This window comes from Diadema antillarum, unplaced genomic scaffold, assembly GCF_040938485.1.
Source record: "Diadema antillarum isolate AM-2024a unplaced genomic scaffold, OU_Dant_1.0 seq00001144_RagTag, whole genome shotgun sequence".
NCBI lineage: Eukaryota > Metazoa > Echinodermata > Echinoidea > Diadematoida > Diadematidae > Diadema > Diadema antillarum.
In genome coordinates, this window is record NW_027271956.1 from 96,126 (window position 1) to 117,075 (window position 20,950).

Genomic DNA, 20,950 nt, shown 5'->3' on the forward strand with positions numbered 1-20,950 from the left:
ACTGTTAAGCCATGGACTGTTACCCTCTCTATCTTCCGATTCATGACGCTATCTTCTCGGAGGAAAAGAGAAAGAAAACTTTGAGAAAGCCGACAGAATATTGAAACGTTTGCTGTGTACAGAACGGTGAGCACAGACTAGTGTGAAGGTGTTGATGAGTAATAACAAATTATATTTGTGTTTTATTAATGCGTATATGATACTGACTGATTGCAACTAAGTTTTGAAAAGAAGTCTTAGAAAAAATTCAATAACGAAAATGAAAAAAATAGAAAAAAATGAAAATTGAATAAAAACAGTAAAAATTGAGAAAAATGAAAAAAGAATATGAGAAAACTTCATTAATATTGTAAGTTTGTGACTTACATGCACGCTATAGGAAGGAAATATTTTTACTCAAAAATAAATTTGAATCTTGTGATATTTTCAAATAGATGCACTGAGAGTAGAATGTTACTATATATTTTCATTATACCCGAGGCAATGTATGTTTCGTCATACTTCGTTGATGAACTTGTGAGATTACTTCCTTGCGGTAGCATTTAGTACAGGATGAAACAATTGAAATTCATGTAAGATTTCAATACAACCTGTTTTACTTTAAGCAATAGAATATGTCAAGTGTTACTAAGTATATTCTCTTGAGATGGTAACAATCGCTCACAATATACATTGTATACGTGCTGGTAGAATTTGTTTGTGTCATATTGTCAATAAAGAATAGGCTGGACCTAGGTATGTAACATGCAAGTTGATGTATGTGATGTATTTGCTTATACTGTGTCATAAATGTATGTCTGATGTGTTTGATATTCGTAAATGAGAGTCACAAGAATGAGCTTGGAATTGTGAAGCAAGAGAGAGAGATGTGTTCGAGAGTGTTTAATGAACAGATAATATCAATAACAGGAGAACAGAAAAAAAAAAAATCACCCGGAAACTATCATGCTGTACAACAGTAGTACTACCCATTATCTTCAATACACAAATATTCGGGCACTTTGAATATTGTACACAGAACAAGCACATATTCAGATCTAATGAGGTTATACATACTTGTTGTGATGAGCTGTATGTATGGATTAGATGGGATCCCGTGTCGTGTGGTTGGTTTGGCAACATAGATAGGAACATACCTGTTGAATGAAAGAAAGATATTATTCAGAGGGGTGAAGGTTCAGGTGCGAGTTCCTTCACTTTGTCGGAATTTCGGAGCTTGAGTATTTGTTCCATGCATGTTCATCGCGTCACTGCCGGCAACCAGGGACAACCTGGTGGTAGCGTCGCTGCCCGGAAAGCAGTAGATAACAGGTTCGAGTCCCACTGATTCCCTTTTTCCGACATGTTTGTTAATTTACAGATCAGCAGTTGCGATCTTAACAAATTTAATATGTGGAGGGAGACAAACTGAAGAAATTCGCACCTGAACATACCTGTTGTTGAGTGATTCGATGTGTCTAGAAAACTAGTTGTGTCTGTGAAAGTAAGATGAAAGTGCTTGTACTAGATAGTAGATGACGAAGATGAAAATCTAAGAATTTAGAAGTGAGAACAGTGGAACACGAACAGCCAGAAACTATTGATCTTGGGTTATTTCCTTTATGAATCTTAAGGAGAGAGTACAGGTCGGGACATAATTGGACCTCCTTTGAAGTGAGGTAAGATTTGGTTTCCCTATAATACAATAGTCGGTTATTCTATGGTGTTTTCTGCCATACTGAGGTGACTCTCAGTTAGGTCATGTGTTAACTTTTTGTAGGTGTTACTGTTCCCCTCAGAGAACTTTCTCACTCGCCTGCAATTAAAGTTTCATTCGATTGGACAACCACGACAGACCCTTTGGCCCGAATTCACGAAGGTGGTACAAATGAAACCATGGTTTAAACCATGGACAAAAACCATGGAGCGCCATGTGTCGCATGGAATATTTCGTTACGAAATCAAGTCATTTCGTCGATGAAATGATTATTTTGTAACGAAACGACAACATTTTGTAACTAAATGAACATTTCGTCCACAAATTGATAATCTCGTTAACGAAACGGTCATTTTGTCGACGAAATGACCAATATCTTAACGAAATATTCCGTGCTACACTTGGCGCTCCGTGGTTTTTGTCCATGGTATCATTTGTATCACCTTCGTGAATTCGGGCCTTTGTCTGCAGTTCCGATGATTACGTCACGGTTGCGGGCTCTGTAGGGCTTTTCGTTCTGCTTTAGTGAGGTTGTCCTGGTGCTTGGATGAATTCTATACACTCGTGAAATGTAAGAAGATAGTAAAAAGTCTTACGAGAGCTTTCAAGCGTGTTTTACTTGAAAGGTATTCTGGAATTACTCAATATACAGGGGCGGATCCAGGAATTCCGTAAAGAGGGGGCGCGTTTACAAAATTAAAGGGGGGGGGGCGCACGCACCCCTCCCCCCATTTTTTTCTTTTTATTTCTTTAGTTTCAACAAAAAATAAAGGGGGGGGGGGGCGTGCGCCGGTTGCGGTCTCCCTGGATCCGCCCCTGATATAGTTCTGAATGGATAAGAGATTAGTGTGATAGGGGTGTGTTTGTGAAAATGGCATAATGTGCTGGTGTATGTTTTGTCTGTGTGTGTATGTATCATGTATGTGTGTACGTGCATGTGCCGACCTTTTTGTCAGTTATAGTTTATAGAAAGAAGAGACAAAACGCTGTATTTACTTTCCCGGGGTTAGTTTTAAATACGGCCCATTTCCTTCTCATTAGCCCCTTCACTTGATAACTTTGGTTGTTTGTTTGTTTGTTTGTTTTGTCACTTAGTCATGTTATACTTGTCATACGGTCGGTCGTGGTTGTAAACTTGTATAGCTGCGATTGTTGGGTCCGTTGATCGCGTTGTTTTTGCATTTGTCCGTTTTTTGTGGTACTCTACTTTTCCTGAAGTGTCTGTCGTGTCCTTTTCCATTCAAGTTCGGATTGTCTCATCGAACGGTGTTATCTCGACCGGGGCTGCCAATTCCTCGCACTGTCTCTATTTTATCTCTTTGGAATTTGCGTTCTTCTTTCACGCTGAAGTGAGTTTATTGTTTGGTGGTAGTTAGCAGGAACAGTGGATTACCAGAACTCATTCTTCCGATGCTCGAGGTTTAGCATTAGTCACAGTAAGCCTTTCTTCAACCTGATGGATAGAGATTTGGTGCAATTGTTTAGCAGCCGTCGACAGCATCTTCTTCCTATAGGGGAATCCCAGTCTGGGAACTGTATATGCACGTATAACACGAGTTTATATAGTAGGTATACACAAAGATGCAAGAAATGTCGAGCCAACTGATAACTCCTATAGGTGGTGAATGCATTGTTTTGGCTTAAGACAGTATGATATTTCATTGATCCTGACGTGGATTCTGTTTTCTGTTTCCTTTATTTAGTTCGACCTTTCGGCCCTAGGCCTTCATCAGGATATGTAAGGGACGGCCGTACTCAAACATCCCAAGAAGTGAACGAATTTGTGAAGATTCCTCTCTTAGTAAGATTGGTGATGAATTTTATGATTCATTTCAATGTCGACTTTTTCATAATTTTCGTAACCAAACGCTGTAGAAATATCAAATTTCTGGAAACACCCCTACGCACTTGAAATGGATTCACTTTTTAATGACACTACTAAGGAGACATGTCTGTGAAGATGGCGAAATTCTGTAAAGAAATTGTTCAACATTTCGCTGTAATAAGTGATAGATCATTCAGAGTCTATATCAAAACAGTATCGATACAGTCAAATGACTTTCATTTTTTCTTTAAATACAATGATTAAAGATGATTTGGTTGGTGGACCTTTGGTATTACAACATTTTGTATATAGTATAATTATCAATAATTTCGTGTTTTAGTGCTCGCAGGCGGTGCCTGTAACGTTTCTGTCACCTTATGTCTGTGTATATGTTATCATATTTTGTATATAACAATAATTATATGTAGCATTTGAACTCGCTTACCCCAAATGGGGTGACTGAGTCAATAAACTTTCAAAATTCAACATTCAATAATATATGTCGATGGGAAGAGAGAGGGTATGGGTTAGTGTCATATCATAATGTCCAAATGTATCAACCACATAAAAACATAATTATACCTATGTGGTCTGTTTCTTGAAGTCATCACATAAAAGTCTTTACATAAATCTCGACATGGCCAAAGTCTCTCATAATAGGTAGCTTTATGAGACTTTCAAATCTATTTCATGAAGTCTCTCATAAGTGTATAAACATATGAGCGAAAACTCTCTCTCAAGACTTTCTTGAAGCGGACCTATAGGGTTGTATATTATTGTGTATGATACAAGGCTACAATAAACCGTTGAATCTCTGACCTACATACCTACATCATATCAGTATTTCGTTGCTGACAAAAATCATAATTTCATTCACAGAGTAAACTACATTTTCAAAGTTTAATCATTCAGAAATGACATTCCAGAGGTTTGATAAAGTCTCGTATGGTTGAAGTGACAAAAAAAGAGTCGTGTATTCTCACTTCCTTTATAGAAGTACACAGTTATTCCACAGTGTTCTACATTGAGTACAGGAAAAAGAAAGAACACTTGTTACGAAGTGTAAATTGTAATCAAATTTTCTGACTGACGCATGAACCACTCGCTCGTAACTGAATGTACTGAAGTTGAACTTGGCCCGTTAGGTAGAGCCTGAAGAACTTATTCATCTCTTGTTATAACAGAGAGAAAACTGAGAAACGCCTTTTGATTGTTATGAAAGGTAAATTGCGATTTGTTTCTTTGTAACTGTCACGAAACCAGCAGCTCACCACAAAGGGTACCGAAGCTGATTTTGACCCGCTCCGGTTTTGATTGTTACCACAGTAACGTTGTGCGTAATCGAATTTTATCCATCGTATAGTTTCGTACGAAACTCTCACTGTAGAGGTTAGATCGACCCACATACACATTTTGTTGATAACAACCATAGATTTCACTGTGCCGAACAGTATGTGTGTGTGTATTATCATCCCCTATGATCACCCTCGAAGGACAACCAACCGCACCCTGTGCGAATGTATTATAGTATATTATGCACCCGGTTTTTTTCTTTTTGTGCGCTTTATCAATGGTAATCGCGTGTTAGCAATGTTCCATCCACGAATCCGAGAGTTGTGTATCTGCGTATACTCTCCCATCACAATAGAAGGTGATGAATGGTATAAATATGCCTTCGATCAGACTTTGGAACCAGTGAAGCGACGACAGAGCCTGAGCGTTCCCACCAGACGTGATGGGAACAACATGTATAGCTATAAAATAAGTATTCCTATAGGCCTATTCTACCTCAAATTGTGATTTTACTGAAACATACGCTGCTGACATGTGATTATGTAGAGCAATTTTGTTCATTCGAATGCAGTCTGAGGCAGAACTTTGACAGAAATGGAGCCAAAGGACGCATCAGTCTCCGAGGTCCACCGGCCTGAGTCGTCGCCCCGGTCGTTCTGCAGTCCTGGCAAACTGTGAGTATCATCCCAAATGACATCTCAGCTAGAATCCGTAGGGTGAGATTGTCTTCTAAACTTTAAAAAATGTGTCTTGATTGTTATCTTATATCGTTTCTAGATCATGAAAAGATTAAACCTTCTCAGTAATCAGGCATCAACAATTAAAAAACCACATGAAGATCTGTATACACAATTTGTTAAAATTAAAATCAAAATTGACCGGATATTCTGCCGGATTTCTCATAATGGGAGGGCTATCAGGTTACTAAATAATTGTCCATGCTTAACATCAATTACATGATCTGAAAGGCACATTTTATGGACATGCCAGACAAAAACCTGAACCTAAAAATATGAAAAGAAAATATTTGAGAAATCCGAAGAAAAGAAACATCTTTTTACACGGCTATAGTTTCCCCATTGATTCTGCCCCGCAGCGCAGAATATGGCGAACATAAATCATTCAGACTGAATGGAGCTCCAAATAAGCAACAACAACAGCAGCAGCAGCAGCAGCAGCAGCAGCAACAACAACAACAACAACAACAACAACAACAACAACAACAACAACAACAGCAACAACAGCAACAACACAACAACAACAACAACATCAACAACATTCTTGCTCTGCAGTTTTGGCACTGCGCTTCAGTGATTGACCGCTGTATCGCAGTGCGATAATGTGTATCGTGGAGAAATGGAACCGATAACACTTTTATACTGAATACATGTATACTGTACTGGTAATGTATATCAGTTATACAAACGTTCGAAAACCTATATTGAACAGTCAATGGCTACTGTAAACGTTTTCCCCCTCTATGCTGAACCATAGGTGTGAGACCAACTAGACTCCTCTCCAGGTGTCCGATTATTGTAACACGTACAAAATGGGAAACTACGCAACGATCAGATTTGCATAGTGGCGGACGGCTTTTTTTTTTTTTTTTTTTTTTTTTGCGCGTGACTATTTAAAGGACAAGTTCACCTTCATAGACATGTGGGTTGAGTGAATGCAGCAAAATTAGTAGAACACTTCAGTGAAAGTTTGAGGAAAATCGTGCAATCCGTTCAAAAGTTATGAATTTTTGAAGTTTCTGCTGAGTCACGGCTGGATGAAAAGACTACTATACCTTGTGGTGTCGCATGTGTACAACGATATAAAGAAAGTATAAAGAAATTCAACATATTTTCACTTTTCTTGCATAACAAAAGAGCACTCAACTTCTCTCTTTCAAAAGGCAGGGGGAATAATATTACCCTTAACCCTATAAAGCCCAAGGGGGGGGGGGGGGCAGATTTTCATTCGCCACTACTTCGCCCTTAATCCAATTTTAACCAAATTTGGTGACTTTTCCTAAAATCTTATTCCAAATATTTTGATATGTAGTTTAGCTATATTTGATATTGCTGGTTGCCATGGCAACCATAAACTGACAACCATGTCGGTCAGATTTTACTTATTTTTCTGTTCCATTTCCAATTAACAATATTATAACGTCTGAAATGGGCGTTTCTTGGTTGAAATTTGCTGAAGAAGCAACACGTGAAGTAATTATGGCCCTGAAATGTTTTTTCTATTATTTCCCTTGTTTTTCTGTGACAACAGCATAAAACAATAGATATAATAGAGATACTTGAAAATAACAGTATTTTCCAAAGATTGCCGTTCTATTTTGTGTTATTTTGATTCCTTCACCCAAGTTATACCTCTAATATCATTTGTTTATCACATCATCAATCTGCAAACTTAAAATTCCAATACTATGGGAATATGAAATATGATAACTATGCATATATCTATCCCAAACAATACATCACAGGTCTCATAATGTATTTCTTTATTTTGTTATGAATAGCACCTCCATGTGGTGACCTTGAGAAATTTCAACCATAACAAATAATGAACTTGGACTTGCACATCATTTGTGGCAAATATGAAAAAATATTGGTCAATGATAAGACATATATACTGGGGATAAAGAAATTATACAGAAAAATCATGTTTTTAGCATATTTTCTATGTATTTCTTTATATTTTGGTAAATAGCGCCCTCTATATGTGATTTTGAAAAAGTTCAAGTATGCAGTCATGTAGAGTATGAGTTGTTCTACCCATGTGCCAAATATGACGATGAAACATCAAAAAATAACAAAGTTATATAGGGGGGCACTATGTGCCCCCCCCCCCCCCCCCCCTTGGGCCTGGGAAGGGTCAAAATAGCTTGGGCTTTATAGGGTTAAAATACATCAGTAACAAGTGGAAGAAATGTGCACTTTATTCAAAAAGTAAAGTTTTTATGACATTCTCTTTTTATTTTCCTTATATCGTTGTACGCATGTGGCATCATACACTGTAGTAGTCTTCTCATCCAGCAGTGACTGCACAGACACTTTAAAGATTCATAACGTTTTAACGGATGTTCTGATTTTTCCCAAACTTTCACTGATGCGTACCACTATAACATTGTTGCATTCACTCAATCCACATGAAGGTGGACTCAATCCTTAAAAGTTTTGTGATATAATGATATTGGGCATATAGTAATAGTCACATACTGAAATTTATTATGGCAATATCAAAAGATGACAACATGAACATCGACGAAAACATTAAAAAGCTCTTCCTCTTGCAATTGAAAATTACTGTTGCTTTACAGCTGAAAAATAGACATGCGGGGCATCATTTCATTTTTGTGAATTTATATAAAAAGATGTTTAAACTGTATATTCAAAGATGATGATGATGATGATGATGATGTTGAAACAGCATTTATATAAGTGCAATTTATCTGTAGAAACATTCAAAGGCGCCCAGCTCCCACAAAATGTCACACATCATTTACAAAGTTGCTGGAAATATATTTTAAGCCAGCCCCAGTTATTCCAATTCCCGACCCCAAGGAAAAGAATAATTGTGCAACATAAAGCGAGAAGAATGCCATTCTCCGTTCTATTTTGAAAGCCTACCAAAACTCGCCGAAACGCTCGATATGTGACGTCACTGAATGAACTCAGTACTAAAGCAAAAGCAGACTATGTCCTATACGCAATGCACACATTCAAATTTGTAACTGTTTTCCTAGGTGTTTGAGCGTTGTATTGATACAGTATTTAGCCGGGATGAATATTATATCAATGCAAAGTGAATCCTGAGGCTTTTCCATGTAATTTAAATAGTCCGCTATAAAAACATGAACAATAATTATAACTATCTCTCAAATTAAAGGTAAAATTCCATGTCCCTCATGCACTTGCCCACCCCGAACACTTTGGCCATAATAGTCACCGTCAACATTCACTTGGTGTTGCTTCTGTTGAGTTTTGCATTAAGCCGCACGGCCGCGCCACCCGCGGCCGGGTGGTTTGCTGTTTATCACGTACACTATTGTTAGGTGGGCTTTTCGAACAGAGAAATTATAGGTCCGGAAAAATTATAGGTCCTTGTCTTCTAAAGACTTGAATATGCCTTTCCAGTGATGGTTTCTAAGCTGGGCACTGGTGTAATAGTGTTCTGTGCCACCATTTCTTTGGAAGAATGTCACAATTAGCATAATTCGAAGTAAAAGTAGCGATGAATGAACATAGGATATTTCTTTTTAGCTATGAAACGTCGTCTGCTGCTGGTAGATTGGTTAAATCTGTTAGGAGGATTAAAATCATTCGCCGAATTTCCCCGAATTCATTCGAAGTGCTTTCATTACCGCAGACATGGTATGAATTTTCTCTTTACCCTTGTTGCATTCCCCGTTGTGGACTGAACAAAAGTCTTAAATGTTGTCATTTCCAAGATTCTAGCGTAAGCACAGGATATAATTTGTGCCAAACTGTAAATTTCTTTAAAATTCCACTTTAAGATGACGTCACTAACTTAAGGAATGGTTCCACAATGATGTAGGGATAGGAAAATACATGTGTACTCAGAAACTTATAACATTATGAAGGTGCTCAATATTTTTATGACACAGCTCAGCACTTTCTTTCTATTTTTTTTTCTTTTCACACAGCCACGCCCGATTGTTTTCCCGCTTTCCTGTGCTGATGGTTTTCATTCAAGTCGCTCTTATCGCACTGCTGACCTACGTTACCATTTATTTCTACGGTCCACCAAATTTTGACGATGCCTCGAGGGTAAGAATGAGATTTTGTTTTTATCTGAGGCAGGATCTTAAGAATATAGACCCTGCAACGAAGAATAATCGCAACATTACAAACCCAACGAGAATGGATTTAGGTTTTGAATTTTGCAACTGAGCTTCTGTAAATAAGGATTAGGATTCAATGTGTACAAAAACAAGCAAACAAAACACGCATCCAAGGAAAGAAAAATCAAAACCATACCCGTGTATATCAAAATTTCCTCGTCATATTAATATTTGTATTCACATTATTCTGCCTGTATATTCTTATCCTTCCTGAATATTCAAAGCGACATGTAGAAACATATTAAAGTTACCGTCTAAAACATTTCTATAAATCATGAGGCGAGTTGACGTACATATGACATGTGTGTGTGTGTGTGTGTGTGTGTGTGTCAAAGCATCATTCATATTCATTCTAGTCAGAATTTATCCATATTCTTCGATACCAATCAAATTGTACGTCACTAGCACCTCAAATGAAAACCAAAACACACAGATGCATAAAAACATGCAATAATGCTTTCATGTTGACATAATTATTCATGTTTCTGTATAGTTGTATGCTTGGACAAAATATTTTACATCTAAATCAACATGTAGAAACATGTTAAAGTTACGCTCTACGACATTTCTATATGAGGTGAGTTGACGTATACATAAAATGCATTTGTGCGAGCGTGTGTGTGTTTGTGTGTGTGTGTTTGTGTGTCAAAGCATCATTCATACTCATTCTTGTCAGAATTCATCCATATTCTCGATACCATTCAAATTGTACATGTCACTGTATAGCACCTCAAACAAAAACCAGCACAAACACTGCAAACATACATACAAAAATGCGATAATGCTTTATACATGTTGACATATTCATGTTTCTATAGTTGTATGCTTGGACAAAATATTTTGTTTTTCATCTCTGCGTGTCCCTGTACATCTCTTCGTTTTCTGTTGAGCAGGGCATTGAGGCCAGGGGGACGCCTATTCACGATCGTGTCATCCCTCTCGAAAACATTTTGACTGAGAGTGAGATTTTCTCACCAACGCTAACCTTCGACCAAGACATCGACTCGGCCATCGATCCCGCAACTACCCTACCGCTCACGGACCAGTCAACATCACCCCCTAATCTTACGGCAGCTGCATTGACCTCCACAGTGTACACTGCCGGGACACCGTCCATTCCTTTCTGTGGAAATCCTGGTACGTTTGACACCTGATAACGCGAAGGAAACACATACTGCAATGGGCTCTAATCTATCGTTTGAAAAAAAAAAAAACACCCCTACTGTGTTTTGTTGAAATTTTTCAGGGTCCTATCAAAACTGTCACATATCAATTGTGTAACAGATCAGCTCAGTGCCATAACAAAAAGAACCCAACTCGAAATCACGTTGACAGTCACAATGATACAGAGGTTTTTGGTGTTTTGTGGTTACGTTTGATATCAAAATTTGGATTTGGTGAAGTACATAAGAAGCAATTATTCTAAACTCAATCTTTTAATGTCTTCAAATTCTTCAAAACAGCGAAAAAGGTCTATGATACAACATGGTGTAAGGTTCGTTGCAGTTATGATATGATGAGGAAAAGGAATACCCAGCCAAGCACGCACAATGATTGTAATATGTCAGCATCAAGTAGCAATAAGTGAAGCAAAAGAAAGCAAAAGAAACATGATGCAACGTACAGGGTTTGATTTCAATTTTCGGTAGAATATTCCAGGCTCGAATCTCTGCCGGTGAGTCAACTATTTTTGTATATTGCACTTGTGACTATAAGCAGGAACACGTATGGATAAATATCTGACAGCGTTGGGAAATCTTAGAATGATAGGGTCCACTGGGAGAACAATCTTCAAACTGAAGACATATTGACGAGGATAATAGTAATTGTGACCGTGTAATACAAACCCAACAAGAAGCCGCCAAACATGGGATTTTAGTTAAGGCAAGATTCTGAAAGAGCAGACTCTAAGCTTTAAAATGATGTATAACTCAATTCAAGTGGACTCTCCAAACCTATCTAAATATTGGAAAAACACATACTCTGGAAAGTGTGAACTGGAATACAGGTTCTATTTGTGCGCTTTAAAGGGTGTGTACAGTTCTGGTCGAGGTGAAGATTTAGCTTTTAACGTTTTGTGAGATATTCAGAAACCACTCTATGAGATGTCAAAGAGCATACAGTTCTAAGGGAAATAAAAAGTTTATTCTATGAAAATCAGTTTTGAAATGGCTAAGATATCCAAAAACAAGGTGAAACAAAGAGATACTAATAAAGTTGGGGCATGCCGCCTTTTATTATGAGCACTTTTTGGGATATCTCAGCCATTTGAAAACCAATTTTCATCAAATAAACGTTGAATCCTTTTTAGAATTACATGCTCTTCCATATTTCATATGAGGCTTTTCATTATCTCACTTAGGAATGTTCAAAACATGAATCCCTACCGCAACCAGTACTGTACAGTCCCTTTAATCTTTACCAAACCGTGGTAGCTGTGCGATGAATGGGACAAAAAGAGGATATAAACCACAGGAGCAACAACAGTAAAGAAATTATCAAATTAAGCTGAAATTTGGCACGTTCTATTAACACATTTTATCCATGAATAATGCCAATTTTCAGAGCAGTAGCATTATCTTTTCAAAAGTTGTTACATTTAAAAGTGAGGAATATGCAAAAGAATTTCAAGAAATGAAAAGGGGTCTCTAAGACATACCTGGTCTCACTACTTTATAAGAAAAGGGTTGTAGAAAAACTGCTGAAAACACGCTTTCCTATTCGTTTTATGATCCCAAACTTAGAAATAATGTAGAAAAGGAAGACCTCTTTCAGGAAATATAAAAAATTTAAGATTGACTTGGTTGACCCGTTTCACCTTTTTTTTTGGGGGGGGGGGGTGGAGGGGGGAGGGGGGAGGGGGTGGGAGTCCTCACGTTAAATCAAGGAGTGCGACTCTTTTTTGGTTTTGTTATGGACGCTCTAATTTGTTATTGGTGACAATGTGAAGTTTAATCGTCATCAGCACTATTCGCAGTATGATATCATCATGATCTTGGAATAACTCACTGATTCTTTGGTAAAAACAAACAAAAACGCTCTTATTATCTTCTACAGAGGGCAGCAGTTTCCGGGCTGTGTACGTCCCATCTTCGTATGCCGAGGAGCTCCTTGATGTTGAATCTCTTCGTTCAATGTGCCAGCAAGACGACACGTTCGTCCGCAATAGTTCAACTTACGACGAGGTGTGCAACAGGGCTGATTCGCTGTCATCTTGCTGTCCAACCTGGTCGGTTCCAAACTACATCAGCGCCCTCAGCGGTAGAAGCTCTTGTCACGATCTCACGGCTGCTGACGTTGCTTACGCCAGGGATCTCCTGCTCGAGTGTGCGCCGTACTACACATCAGGGCACCTTCAGGCGGAATGTGGTTCAGGAGTCACGTGTCCAGGTGTGCCAACCAACTGCACAACTTACAACGCGATCTACGTCATTTTGTACGGTCTCACCCCTAGTGACTTCTCCACTCAAATCACAGAAACAGGCGATCTCACTCTGAAGACTTCCCTGCAAATTGTCTCTCTCGCCGGCAGTACGGAAAGCACGGAGGCCAAGACCCTGTACCTGGACGCGGTGGGTAGACGTGGAGTAGACAATGGCATAACTCGCATTGAGGCCATCGGTACTAACAGGATCGTCAAATTCACCGTCATTTCTGGTCCTTTGATGATGGATTTAATCCTAACAGGAATAGCGGGAATAGCTGTGTTTTTCATTCTGTGGATTTACTTACAGTCTGTTTTCATAGCGTTCATGGTGCTATTGGAAATAGTGTTTTCCTTGCTACTGGCTTACTTCCTTTACTTTGTTGTCTGCCGGCTAACATTTTTTGCGTTTGGAAACATGCTGTCCGTTGCTATTGTTCTCGGGGTAGGGGCAGACGATGCCTTTATATTCTATGACATATACGTGAGCATAAGAACGAGATATTCCGATAAAGATTCGCGGTTCATTCTGGAGCATACAATGAAGGAGGCATTTCCGACAATGTTCGTCACCAGTCTTACCACAGCTTCGGCTCTGTTCATGAACGCCACAGGATCTATTACAGCTATTCGTTTATATGGTGTGTACGCAGGTCTTGTTATTCTCTGCAACTTTTTATTCACCATGACGTGGTCTCCTGCCACTCTCGTTATATACGACAGATATATGAAACGTGGGACATCTGCTTCTGAAAATATCACGACATGGACGTGTCTCAAAACAGCGAAGAACTGCTGGATGAAGATGTCGCAGTTTACTAGTAAACTCTTCACAGAATACCTACCGTGGCTGGTTTTCACGTTAAGGTATCTGTGGCTGATTGTTTTCACTCTTCTGTCTACTGCTGCCTTTCTCGTTGTATTTTGGAGGCCGCAGCTAAAGCTGCCCTCATCGAATACCGAGTTCCAGGTTTTCACTCTAAGACACCCCCTCGAGATGTACGATCAGGTGTTCCGTCCCCAGTTCGACATCGAGAAGGCCAAACTGGCTCCGCTGCAGATAATCGTTGTATGGGGAGTCGTTCCCGTCGACAACGGAAGCCCGTGGTCCCCGGAAGAGCGAGGGTTCATACAGCTCGATGACACGTTCAATTTCGATGATCCTCAGTCACAGGTATGGCTGCTGGAATTTTGCTCTTCTCTCCGCCAACAAGGATTTTACCAGACTCCCACATACATCTATGAAGACTGTTTCATCGAGGGTATGAAGAGCATGATGGAGGCTCCTTGTGTCCCGGATGCTCTCGGAAGTGACCTTTCACCTTGCTGCAATCAAACGTCATTTCCGTATTCTACAGAGTTATTCAAAACATGTGCTCCGAAATTGGCGGCCCTTCGTTGTCAGCCGTTCGGTTGTCCGCCAGAGCTCCCTGGTCTGCGATTTGACGCGAACAATAACATAGTGGCATTCTTTGTCCAGTTCCAGAGTACAGCCTTGTCTCAGCTGGAGTTCGCTCCTGTCAAGGAGTATTATGACGTAGCTTCTGCCTGGGTCGCAGAACAGGTCAAGACTGCTCCTGCTGGACTTCAAGGTGGTTGGTTCGGAACCATCACACTCGCCCAGCCGTACTACATAGATCTCCTCATCCACTTGAGTAAGGACACGCCCCTATCGCTTGGTCTATCCCTCGCCATCGCTGCATTTGTTTTATTGATTACGAATAGAAACGCATTAATAGCGCTTTATGCTGTCTTGTCGATAGGGGGAGCAGTCATTTTGTCTGTTGCGATCTTTGTCCTTATTGGTTGGCCGTTGGGTGTCTTTGAATCCGCTCTCATAGTCTTGACAGTTGGGTTAGCCACTGATTTTACAATCCACTACGGCGTTGCGTATAGGCTTGCACCCTATAAGGACAGACGTTCTCGGGCGAGACATTCATTATCGACACTGGCGTCTGCGAATACCATGGCAGCCCTCTCTAGTTTCATTGTCGGTGCCTTAGTAATCCCTGCTGATGTGCTCATCTTTGTGCAACTCGGCATCGCACTCGACATTGTCATCGTTTGCAGCTGGTTATACGGAACGTTTTTCTTCATATCACTCTGCTACGTTGCCGGACCAGAGGAAAACTGCTGTCTGATTCGATGCTGCCTAACGAAATCTGCCGTCGTAGCAAATAGACATGAACCAGAAGCAGAGGTAGAAAAGGTGGAAATGAGCCCCTGAACTAATGGATATGACAAAGTTGCTGCTGTGAAATACTATTTTCCCATGTGTGTGTGTGTGCTTTTTTTTCTCTGTGCTGCTAGTCGACATTGACAAGGAGACATCGTCTTTAAAAGAAATCAACCTTACTAAATGTGAACACTCATACTGTCATAATGACAGAATATTAGCATCAGCGTTTCATTTGACATCCTTCTCGTCTTCTTACCGTCTTATACCTTGGACCCTCGTTTAACTGTACATATTTCAAGCCATATAGTTGTTTTTCATACACGTATTGCCGTAATGTCGGGAAGGTGGATCCATTTCCCTGAATAAACATGGTTATCTTAACTAATACTGTTTGTATATTTCTGATGATCAATAAAAATGAAATATGTATTTTTACATTGGAGAAATCGTTGTTGCGAAACTTGCAAAATCTCAAATGATAATGCCTACTCTATTATTATTATCATTGTTATTATTATTATCATTATCATTATTATTTCGTTTTATTTATACAGGGGGGCCCCGTCAGTATCAAGTACTGTTTTCCAGGGGGCCCTGTAAACACATACATACATACATGTTGTAAGTTGGCATTAATCCTTACTTGCGACTCAAACATGCACGGTGTATCTAAAGTTTTCCAAATATATTGTCATTTGTTATTTGTATTTTTACAATAAAGAAACCATATACAGATAAAACACGCATGAAATTCGTTGATCTGTATGGTTGTCGTGAAATGAATGATGTAATGAATAATTGATAATCTCATTGTTTTCAAAGAATTTTAACAAAGTTTGGTTGAAACCATATTGAGGTCATCTAGGGGCGAATTTGTGTAGGACAGCCAAATAATGTATACCAAGATTCACAGGACGATGTCGTATAAAGTCAATCGACCGCTGGAAGGGCAGCACACTTGGCTTGGAGAAGCGTAACTCACTTCAACTTCAGCTGTGCGATAGGTCGATTGAATTCAAAAGTATTCACATAGAGACGCTGGGCTGTACAAACACAGATGTCACTAAAAGATATACGAACATTCGAATATCTGTAGAAATCAAATCTTATTAATAAAAAAATATGGATATGGGTAAGTAGTAATATGCACTTCCCTATTTGAGATTACAGCAACGAACAAAACAGTAAAAAGAAAAAGAACAACAAACAGAAAGATACTTTATTTCACATGTTCCAAAGGGGAAGTTTGTATCCACCTCGATTTTGTTGGTATCATTTACTTCGACAATGACTCCCTGACTTTTAACAGAGTGCAAGAAACAGATGTAGAGGAAATGGTTTGATGATCTGCGAATTTTCATACGTAATAACATTTCCGGTGTTTTCTTAAACTTTCCATTATCTACGGAGAAATGTTAGTCCGCCTAAAAACTGAGCCATTATTGCAATCAGTTTGAGAAAAGAAAATACGTTTAAGAGAAGTTTCGTCCTATGTGGGAGGCAAAATCTCCTACAGATCAGATTGTTCAAATTCGACAAGCTTATTGCAAACTAGATTACAGGACAAGTCCTCAAGTCGGAGGCGAAATACTCAATAAGGTACAAAATAATTTTACGTGATTGTGAAAGAAGAACATATTTCTAAGTCCTTAATCTTTAATAACCGTCATCTAAAGGTTCTCAGAAATCTGATTCCTTTGTAGCGAGCGGTGATAAACACAGATTTGGATTTAGCAAAGATTAAGATACTAACCGGCCAAAGGAAAGTTAAGAAGCTGTCATGACTCTGATCCCGTTTTTACACACAAATACACACAAGCATATAAATTGAAGCTGTCCATTACAGTTCCTCCTACGGCTGAATATTGATTCACGTCTTAACTTCGGCCTGATCTTAACGCATAAGGATTTATATGTTAGTGTAACTATCTCGGATTTTCTTCGAAACCTTTCTGAACCCTTCTGAACTCTTTGGAATTCTTCGGAACCGTTACACGTCTGGGAATCTATCTTTTCCTCTTTTTTTTTCTGAGCCCATTTCGAAGTCAATTTGATTCGATTTTTCTTCAGAGAAACTCATTGATATGAGCTGGAAGGTAACGAAATTTGATAAAACGGGGCCCTGGTGCTTGGAAGAATTGCATATAATTACTGACTGTAATATTTGAATTAGTTTATGCTACAAAAACATCTAGTCGTGGTTCCTTAACATTGGGGGTCCACGCGCTCTTGGGTTTCAAGGTCTTCTTTATGTCTCTTGGTGTGGTTGGTTGGGCTGTCTTGGTCTGGGGTACTTTGTGTGTTTTGAGAGGGTTCTGTGGTGTGTGTGACTATTTTTGTAAGTGGGTCTTTATTAGCACATGGGCTTCATGGGGGGGGGGGGGTGGGCTGGGTGCGAACGCATCCCCTTCAGACCCTAAAAAACAAACAAATAAACAAACAAACAAAAGACATCTTCAGTCTCCGAGCCATCTCAACGGCGGACGTTAGATAATTAGGTTCGTTTTGTTTTGTTTTGTTTGTTTGTTTGTTTTTATTGTACCAGGGACAAAAATTCTCGCGCCTCGGGCTCTGGCAGCACTGATTGTATATTTTTACAGCGTTTACTATCTATCGACCGTACTATACATCCGTACGGTACGGAGCACGTACACGTTTGCGTGTACGTGTACGTGTACGTGTGCTACAAGGACGAAGGGTCTATGTACAACACCTCACTTCTTCTCACCAATCCAAACTGAGAATACAAGCGGGGCAAATATGGGTCTAGGGCAATTACCCCCTGGGCAATTACCCCGCACCCTTCCCCTGGCCCTAATCCTAATCCTAATCCTGAACCTAACCCTAACCCTAACCCAAACTCCTAACCCTAAACCTAACCCTAACCCTAATCTTTACTCTAACCTTACCACTAACCAGTATTTGGCCGGGGGGTAATTGCCCTCTGGGGGTAATTGCCCGGATACGGTTCCTTCGTGTGGGAGGGGATAATTATCTCCTTTCAATTAACTCTTTGCCCCCTTGGTTTCCCTTCATTTATTAGTACACAAAATTCTTGGGGGATTGAGAGCTTCATAAATTCCAAATGTCTTTTTGAGCTATTTTCATTTGAATTCTGAAGATGCGAAAGCTTCCCCGTATGCAGGGGCATCGATCTGAGAGGACAAGGGGGAAAACATGCCATTTCGTCCCCCTATTCCCGAAATGAGTGAAATTTTTTCTTATGTATTGTGCAACGGATTGTTGAATTTCAATTCTGAAAATGCCAAATCTCCGTCGCGTACCCTCCCCCGGTAGGTCTCCATCCAAACACTTAGTAATCTTTGGGGATTGACAAATTTCCGAATATTTCATCAAAAAGCATGTTTGATATATGTTACTTGAATTCAAATAGGCCCCTATATTCAAAAGTTTCCTCATCCTCTTTAATCAATGTCCCCCCCCCCCCCCCCCCCCCCCCCGGCTCGGTTCCTACCCACAGATTAAGACTCTGCACATTTGGGGACTGACAATTTTTCGGAGTATTTCTTAGAAGTGTGCATCAGATTGTTCTATTTCAATGTAAAAAAAAAATGCAAAAGCTCCGCCGTGAAGGAAGGGGCTACCCCCTCCCACACCCTCCACCTGTCAACTTCCATATATTACTATGCCTACACAGTGATGTTGCACACGGGGGAAACAAGAGCTGAGATGTCGCGAGTTAGTCAAGCAGATATCTTTTTCTTCTTTTTTTACAGGAAAAAAACAACAACAAAAAATCACCAGAAGGGTGAACTAGAATGTCTGAAAATGCAAAATCTCCCTGGCGTTGAAGGGGGCGGGGGGGGGGGGGTATATACTCCTCCTACCCTCCCCCACCCTTCCCCGCTCGGTCGCTTCGCTTCCTCACACATAATGCTATATTCCACCTTCAAGTTTTTGCCTCCCTCCTCCCCAACATGAAAATAGATCGACTCCGCTGGAATGGATTAAGCAGAGAAAGTCATATGGTAAAAATGTGTTAAAATGAAAAGTTCATCATTAATTATTGTGACGATAAGAATCACTAGAAGAAATAAGTTTTGAAGAGTGATCCCTTTTCACCAAAATCACAGTACTAATAAGCAGCCTCTTAAAATACTCTGTGAACAGAGAGAATGAACAATAAAAGCGTTTTTCTTGTTTAAACATTGTCAATCTCTTAACTGAAAATGAGAAATTTTCGCCCCTACCGGGGTGTAAATTATATACACTAATAATCTAAGTTATTACATCCATACACTAATATTATTTTACTCATGAGTAAATTTGGTGTATATATGGTAGCCCGCGTCTTCCAGTGTGCCCCCTCTAACATTCCTTTAGTAAACCTTTCATTTTCCCTTTTTTCTATGTTTTCTAGCAATATAAGAAAAAAAATCATTACTCAAACAATGCGATCACGTTTAAGCTTTTAATGAGTAAATTTCAGACGAATGGCAAAGCGAAAGTGGCTCGCTCAGACTAAGCATTCTTCTCTTGAATTCTTGAAAATTGTCATAAATTCAAACGGGGGGGGGGGGGGGGGGGGGGGAGACAATAGACTGAAAGACTGAATTGTTATCAAGTTCAAATTTTCTCGTCTGAAATGAATGCAGCCGGCGCACAGTGGGCCAGAGAGATACCAAAGTGCGCCAATAGTCACTTTGGGCACTTGGGATTTTTTAATTTTTGACATGCGCTCTTGAGAGGCAATAGTTTGAAGAATATATCATTAAAATATTTAAATCAGGTATGTACATTAAAGGGGTATATTTCCTACCTGAAGTAGCAAAATACAATATCTTAAGAGTTTCAAAGCAAATTGTAACCTCTTTAATAAATAAGTAATTTCAACATGTAGTTTTTGAGATATCAACCTGTAATTTCTCCCACATATTTCTCAGAGTTCATTTTACGTTATGAATGCTGTAAAAATGCAATGAAACTTAATGTTCATGAATATTTTACGCTAAATATCCTGGAAAAGAGGCTAATTATTTGTTTTTTTAATATACCCTAATGAAAAGTTTAGATTGCCACGGATTTCCAACTAGATTCTATTACCACCACATTTCCTGATGTCTGAGCTTTAAGCCGATACCAGATTTGGCTGCCACCTTTTGCCACTTTTTGTGTTAGAGCCGATTTTCCGCGACACATTACGTCTATTTTGGACCTTGCAGCCGCTTAGGAATGCTGTTATATCATACGGGGCCGCATGAGGGCGGCATTTTTTTTATTTATTTATTTTTTTCTCGCACGTAAAGGCACAGAAACATGAATAACACTGAATAAGAGGCAAACAGAGTTATAAAATACATGTATAGGGCTAGTCCGGCACCTAAAAACCCCTCCTCCGAAGATAAAAGAGTACATAAATTGCACATAGCCAAAGTCATACAGCCATATTGTCCATAATTGTCATAGCCACTGCTGTAAACATATCTATTCCCACTGCGATACATATTGTATGGACACCTAAATACTTCGATCCTACTCTTGACATATGCAGATAGAACGTTATACGCCAAAACACAGAGATTTTATTCTCATCGGTTACTCGTTGGAAGCAAAGTCTGTTGCTTTCCGGCCGCTCAGCAAAGTGTATAGGATCGCAGTTTGTGAATCCGATTGCAAGTCAATGTCAGACATTGCTCGCGTGATCCTCA

General features: G+C 39.4%; 1 protein-coding gene across 1 annotated transcript; it reads left to right on the top strand.

Annotated features, from left to right (window-relative positions):
- Positions 1–5,408: 5,408 nt before the first annotated feature.
- LOC139744178 (protein dispatched homolog 1-like) lies at positions 5,409–16,525 on the top strand (the record flags this gene model as incomplete). Its single annotated transcript, XM_071654632.1, has 5 exons — positions 5,409–5,488; positions 9,481–9,604; positions 10,572–10,815; positions 12,736–15,266; positions 16,474–16,525. Coding segments are annotated over exons 1-5 (3,031 nt in total), but the record flags the coding sequence as incomplete, so codon positions are not given.
- Positions 16,526–20,950: the final 4,425 nt, after the last annotated feature.